Below are 7,500 nucleotides of genomic sequence, written 5' to 3'. Positions count from 1 at the left end.
TGGTCTTTACAAACCAGGAAATTGACCAGATATTGCATCTGTAAATCCGAATATTGTCTGCAACTACAAACCGGGATCAAACATTTCCCTCGTGATTTATGTGATTTGCTGTGCAATGGAATCATTCACGTGTGATTACAAATATTTCATTGAAAATGTGGACGCGGATGGAGGAATTTAATTTGGACTTGAATATATAATTCATGGGGGAAATTGTAAAATAAATTGTTTAGTAACCAATTTTTTCCAAGCTTTTAATATAGTTTTTACAAATAAATTATGTTTCATGATTCAAGGGTTAATGTTTGAAGTATTTCATTTTTGTACTAAGCTTTAACATAGTAATTTATAACTATTGTAAACAGGTAAGGTACTCTTATGCAAAATATTACATGAATTACACTGACTACGGCTTTGCTACGGGCCAACCAAGGGAAAGGCCCGTGCCAACAACAAGTGTTGGCTTTAATACCCCAACAACAACAACACTGACTAAATAAAATTCTATTCTGCCCTCTGTAGACTTTAAAATTCTCTTGAACTAAATCTTATTACAACCGAAGTTATTTCAACTTGATATAACAGCTTTTGATACAGGCAAATGATACACACGAAACTTATATATAAAACAAGACATGACTATTTAAAAGTAATAAACGAAGGTGTATAAAGAATTAATAAACAGGGAGACCAAATGGACAACTATTCAGAATATTTTTAAAACCCTAATATACTTTGAATTCAAATAATTGTATTCGGAATATAACCAAGTGATATTGCTGAGGTAAAAGTAAACATTCCTAAAAGTGTAGTTTTAACAAAATTTAAATAATTGATAATGAAAAAAAGTTTTAACACAATTTAAATAATTGATAATGAAAAAAAGTTAAAAAAATTTAAATAATTGATAATGAAAAAAGGTTTAACACAACTTAATTGATAATGAAAAAAGTTGAATAAAGTATCAAGCAAAAAAAAAAAAAAATACATTCAATACCAGGTTAACCTTAAGCTGCATAATAATAAAAGTAAATTTTGGAGTGATGAAATCTACAAAAAAAAAGAGGATTAAACTTAACATACGCCTGCACAAAGAACTTGCAAAAAGCTTACAGATCTGACGACGGCAGGTTATGTTCTCTCATAGGACCATGGCAAACGGAAGTGGACAGAAAAGATGCCGAGATGCATTTCAAGAGAGCTGTGACAGGAAATAAATTGCCGAGATTCGCGAGAGGAGCAAGATGGGCCCAGGTTTATGGAGGTGTCAGCAGCTTTGAATTGCACTGTCACCTTATTGGAGAGAGAGAGAGAGAGAGAGAGAGAGAGAGAGAGAGAGAGAGAGAGAGAGAGAGAGAGAGAGAGAGACTTTCAGCATTATCTTTTAAGGAGTCAAATTTTCCATTTCCCTCTTATATTATTTTGGTCTGGACTGATAATGGCGTAGAGAGAGAGAGAGAGAGAGAGAGAGAGAGAGAGAGAGAGGAGAGAGAGAGGAGAGAGAGAGAGAGAGAGATTTTCAGCACTATATTTTGAGAGTAAAATTTACAAGTTCCCTCTTTTATATTATTTTGTTCTGAACTAATAAAGGTAGAGAGAGAGAGAGAGAGAGAGAGAGAGAGAGAGAGAGAGAGAGAGAGAGAGAGAGAGACTTTCAGCATTATCTTTTTTTAGGAGTAAAATTTTCCATCTCCCTCTTTTATATTATTTTGGTCGGGACTGATTAAGGTGTGTAGTGTAAAGAGAGAGAGAGAGAGAGAGAGAGAGAGAGAGAGAGAGAGAGAGAGAGAGAGAGAGAGAGGAGAGAGAGAGAGAGAAATATAAATATACGCTTGGGTTATTGATAGCTTTACTGACTTTCCAAACATAACTAGTAAAACAACAATATTAATTTACTTTCATACTACATCAAACAGCAATGATGAAAACATTATATCGTAATGGAGTTAAATATCTTAAGAGTTGAAGCATAAACATACTATAAAACACAGCTAACGAATAAAACCGTATGTAATCTTATCTTTGAACAAGATAAACACCAACACAGAACAAAATAAGAAAAAGGGGTCACCCTAGAGGTCAAATTACGTAGCGCCCCCCCCCCCCGGTTTTTTTTTTTAATTGCAAATGGTTAACCCGGTCATCAGCACACCCACCCCTCCTGAGTGCTCAAATTGATTACCATTATCATCAATGTACTCACCGATGATCGGTCGGTCATTGGAAGAGGAGGAGGTGGTAGGGAGCGCCGTCCCTCCCTGGGATAGTCCCACCAGCACCACGGCCAACGTCGTCATCATCACACGCCACGCCCACATCCTATGGGATCAAAGGGCGGAGCTTAGACATAAAAGAGAGTTACTAGGAGCAAGCTTTCATGTGAGGCCTTGTGAAGGTCACTCTGTTACTAGGAATATAAATTATGCCTTCCAAATAGCAGTGACTGCATGGGTCACAGGGTTTGAAAGCAGTCTCTTCTGTATATTAAATCTCTAAAACTAATCTTAATAGCTAAATTATGAATTTGTGAAATTATCTACTTGTACAAAACATACATATAGTGTAGGGAAGAACACTAGAAATACATAGACGTACAGTTAAAACAAAATAAAAACCAATTACAGCAGTCTGTAGTTGGGTCCTTGTCTTTTTCCAAAATTCTTATGAGGTCTTCTAGGTGGCTTGTTGCCTTGGTTGTCATCCAAGTTGATGTATTGGCGATTTTGATCGTTGGTTTATTATCATTATTATTATTATTCTACTACTATTACCTAAGCTACAACCCTATTTGGAAAAGCAGGATGCAATAAGCCCAAGGGCCCAAACGGAAAATTAGCACAGTGAGGAAAGGATATAAGGGAATAAACAAACTATATAAGTAATATACAATTAAAACAACCTATTTTGAGAACAGTAACAACATTAAAAACAGACCTTTCATATAAAATTTATAAAAAAAGGTGCATTCTTCACAAATTGTCCAACAGAAGATTAACTATTTTACACTCGAAACCACCAAAACATCGTGTTGGATGATGACCATGTCAATACCACCACCCAGAAGACCTCTAATATTTCTGGAAAGGACAAGGGCTCAACAACCTGAACCTTATTAAATCATTTCTGGAAGTGTTTACATTTTTTATCCTTATATCGATCCAAATCTTGTAAACTTGTTTAAAGTTAGGAGAAACTGTTGCGTTTTCATCAAGCCTTTATATCTCCAGAAACCAAAATTATGTAAACATACAATTGAGAGAGAGAGAGAGAGAGAGAGAGAGAGAGAGAGAGAGGAGAGAGAGAGAGAGAGAGAGAGAGAGAGAGAGAGAGAATTAAACATTCTAAAGTACTGATATGTTGATATTTAAAAAGAGAATTTTTTGAGTTACGAATGGTCAGTTAATAGTCAAAGACTTCAGTGAGCGCTCTCCTAGAGTGTGTTAAATAAAAGAGTTAAAAGAAATAAGGTACCAGTAACTTGTGTTGAATATTAGATTTTGTAGAGAATATATGATAGATAATATAATAGACACACGAAGCAACTATAAACTCAAATTACTTCTGGAAATTTTGGAGTCTATTACACATACAAAATTCTTTAGAATTCTCCATAATTAATCATTGTACTTCAAACATAACCCTCTTCTATATACTGCTCGACGAAGATCAAATATATACATACATACATACATATATATATATATACATATATATATAATATATATATATAATATATACATATACAATATATACATATGTATACGGTACATAAAGTATATAAATACATGTATAAACATATATTCATATTTTTATAAATATATATATAATATATATACATACAAATATATAATATATATACATATATATATATACTATATACATACAAATTATATATATATATATATATATATATAATATATATATATATATATATATATACACACATATACGTATTAACATACATACAAGAGATATACAGATTGGAAACACACACACACACACACACACAATATATATATATATATATATATATATATATATATATATATATATATATATATATATTATATATAGATACAAAAGGTGTTAAGGTATTTGCAAACTATCAGTTCTGGACATTAGATACTACTCTCATATTGCCTTGAACTAAATCTTACTACAACCAACGTTATATGTCCATTGGATATCACAGCTTCAGAATATCTAAAGGAAAATAAATGGAACTTAAGATTATTGCTTCTTGAAACACCACCTTTTAATTTTAGTCTACAAATCGCCAACCACAAGAATGTTTAAGTCTGATTGTCCAGTTAGCTCCTATTCTAAGAGATTTTGTAGAACAGTAGTTGATCAAATTGACATAAAAGCTAGTCGAGTTCTGCCTTCAGTCGTAAATCAGTTGATATTTTTTCTAAGTTGGTATCTACTCGGCAGTGTAAACTAGAATGTATGAATTTCCAATGATTTCTATTCAATATTCGAGTTGGTCTACTTTTATAATACATAACGGCGGTTGTTGTAGGAGGTTTGTGTGTTGGGTAGTTTCACAGGCCCTAGTGTGGACCCCCGAGCAGCAACATCTATCCCATTTTGGACAGTTAAAATTTTCATTTGTCTCTCATTCTCTTGGTTCTAAAGAGATTATATATATATATATATATATATATATATATATATATATATATATATATATATATATATATATATATACACAGCCAGAGAATTCATTACTGCGATGTCGATGCATTGCTGACAAGCATTCTGTGTATGTTAATAAATTTGCTTATCATATTGGAAGTTTTCAGAGCGAGCATTAAATCGTTAAAACAGCAGTTAAAAGATAGCCTACATGTGAAGAACCTTATGACATCAGCGAAAGAAATTGTATTACGGCGTAACCAATGACACACCTAATCTGCTTTATTCATATACTGTATGTACATCAATGCATAGTAAAATATGTTAAAGATGAATGAAATAAAAATTGTCACAATATAATAGCCAAGGTCTCTAGACCTATTCTATAGACCTTGAGCCAAGGAATTTGGTGGGAAAACGGATCAAACTTTGGCTGAATTTCCACGCACGTGTAACGAGTAATATTAAAGGCTTTTAATGCATTCTTGAAAAAAAGAGACTGTTTAAATAAAAAAGTACCCAGTTAGATAGCTTCCACTTATCCGTACCAATAACTAACCCGAGTCTTTAGTCTTTGGATCACAACCTAGATGTTGGAATCTTAGTCAGCAGAAGCTAGAGTGATATTTGTTATCTTAGCTTTACATTTATCTACTTATTCTTGCTAACTTTGGCCCTCAGTTTGATTCAGCAGCTTCATCGTTACCTCTTAGGTCTCCTCTTTTATCAAACCGAGTTTTGAATCTTTTGACCAATTTCTGTATCTAAATAGCCCATAAGACTATTTTCAGGATCTTCTCACTAGCTTTTGCAAACCATGTTCACCGATTTAGATCAAGGTACAGTGCATTTTGTGGGCAATTAAGTTCGCTATTTACTATACTTAGATATCGCAATGAAAGATACATAACTCGACAGATAATGATCCCTAAAGATAACAAAGCCATTAAAATCTTTTAGGCCTACCGCCATTATATTAGATCTAACAGTATCTATTCCTTGACCAAGGCTCAGTTTAATAATAAACGAATGGCTAAACTGATTAAGTAGTTTTCCTTTTAACAGAATAGTTAAAAAGAACTGGCGAAAGCAAATGTTACTAATAATAACTTGGATACTTTTGATTACGATTGTACATATGTAATGCTACTCCTATGATTCATTAAAACGAAGTAGTTGTTATCTCGCACACGAAATGGGGTGACCGGAAGTGTTGATACATATTTTCTGTTCAAGTAGATAAAGAAGCGTATGGTTGCAACGTCATTGGCATATTACATAATACGTAGTGACCTTTGGTTTCTTTTATTATAATAATTTATTGCTACTAAGGGTTGCCCTCATTGTTTGCATAAATGGATCGAACTTCACGTAAAAAAAGATTATTTAAAATTTCATATTAACAAAATATAATTTGATTTTATAAAGCTGTGTTTAATGAGAACAATAGTTTCCTATGCAATTGCATCTATATCAGTGACCCTCGTGAGTAACAAAAAGTAAGGAGTCTAATACACTCGGTTGAATTCAGGGATAAACAAATAAAAATGATCGCGTAGGAATGGGTGATAACAAGGCCTTAGATGCCAGAACCAACGACATGTATTAATCAATATCGAGATAAAAGATGTTAAGGTAAAAAGATACAAAACGAATGAAAAGAAAAAAAATACAAGGATGAGACCCAATGGTCAGTTAACAATGGCCTGGGAAGTTCGACGCCCGGCCGTTTGTCATTGGGATTTGGCCGGTGACTATTCTGGGCTCTTTGCTTCGTTATAACTTTGTTTATCGTGACTTTGTTTGTCAGTTTCTTTTATATTTCACTGAAGGTTTCAATAGTCAGGATCCTGCTTTGTCTCTGTTTAATGATTTCATACGGCCCAGAAAGTATATTCCTGAATGTTTTTCGTAAGAATAGTCTGTTTCGTGGCTGAGCTTTCGAAAAAACCGACAAGTGGTATATATAACGGAAAGGAAAACAAGTCAGTTTCTTTTAAATGTCACTTTAGTTTTTGATAGAATACTACTTTCTTTATTATATGATTTTCATATGGCCCCGAAGGTTAGATTATTAAGGCGTAAATTCCTCAATGTTTGTCGTAAGAATAGTCTGTTTCGTGCTGAGCTCTCTAAAAAACCCAACAAGTTGTATATATAACGGTAAAGAAAAATTCTATGGTGATAACACTAAAATTAAGATATGCTGGTGAACCACAGTATCCAAGTTGGTTGGAAATTCTTATTTGACATTTGCACTTAAATTATAACCTTGACAATTGGATCTATCACACGAATATAAATTGGCCGTCACCCATAGATACTATATAAATAGAATTTAAAAGCTTTACTTCGACTTTAGGTCTCATTGTATTTTACAGATGATGGTATACTGCACAGAAGAGAAGTGGATAACTAGATGGTCCCAGACGTTAAATCAAAAGGATAAACAGTTGATTAATACTGGTAAAGTTAATGGATTATAAAGCAGTTGGTAACTTACTTTGGCCTACAAAACAGAGCCGTTAAAGAAAAATTATGAGTTAAAAAATATCCCACAATGTTAGTCTCCACTAAATTACACAATACGACCTGAATAGATAAATTAGGCTTAAATAAGTAGCTAAGTAACACTTTGCTCTCAAACTAGTGTATTAAACAAACTGGACTGACTATTACTCAAGTAAATTAGGATTTCGAAAGACGGCGAATTTCTCGCACGCGGAACTGAATAACAATTGCGTGCTTATAGATTGTCCAGTCATTGCTGAACAAGTGCTCTTGCCTTGGCAGCCCGTCGAACTGTTATTAGCAAGTTTTGTGTGATACTTTTTTAATGTGCTACTTAGTTGAACTTCCCCT

General features: G+C 33.3%; 1 protein-coding gene across 1 annotated transcript in view; it reads right to left on the bottom strand.

Moving 5' to 3' along the window:
• Nucleotides 1-7,500, bottom strand: part of LOC137647138 (gamma-glutamyl hydrolase-like) — a 52,476-nt gene that overhangs the window by 38,254 nt on the left and 6,722 nt on the right. The window contains exon 2 of the mRNA XM_068380393.1: nucleotides 2,204-2,319. Within this exon, the coding sequence (XP_068236494.1) occupies nucleotides 2,204-2,318 (115 nt within the window). The 5' untranslated portion in view covers nucleotide 2,319. The remainder of the gene's footprint in view (nucleotides 1-2,203; nucleotides 2,320-7,500) is intronic.

Source organism: Palaemon carinicauda, chromosome 9 (assembly GCF_036898095.1).
Source record: "Palaemon carinicauda isolate YSFRI2023 chromosome 9, ASM3689809v2, whole genome shotgun sequence".
NCBI classification, from domain to species: Eukaryota; Metazoa; Arthropoda; class Malacostraca; order Decapoda; family Palaemonidae; genus Palaemon; species Palaemon carinicauda.
This window is presented reverse-complemented; position numbering and strand designations above follow the sequence as displayed.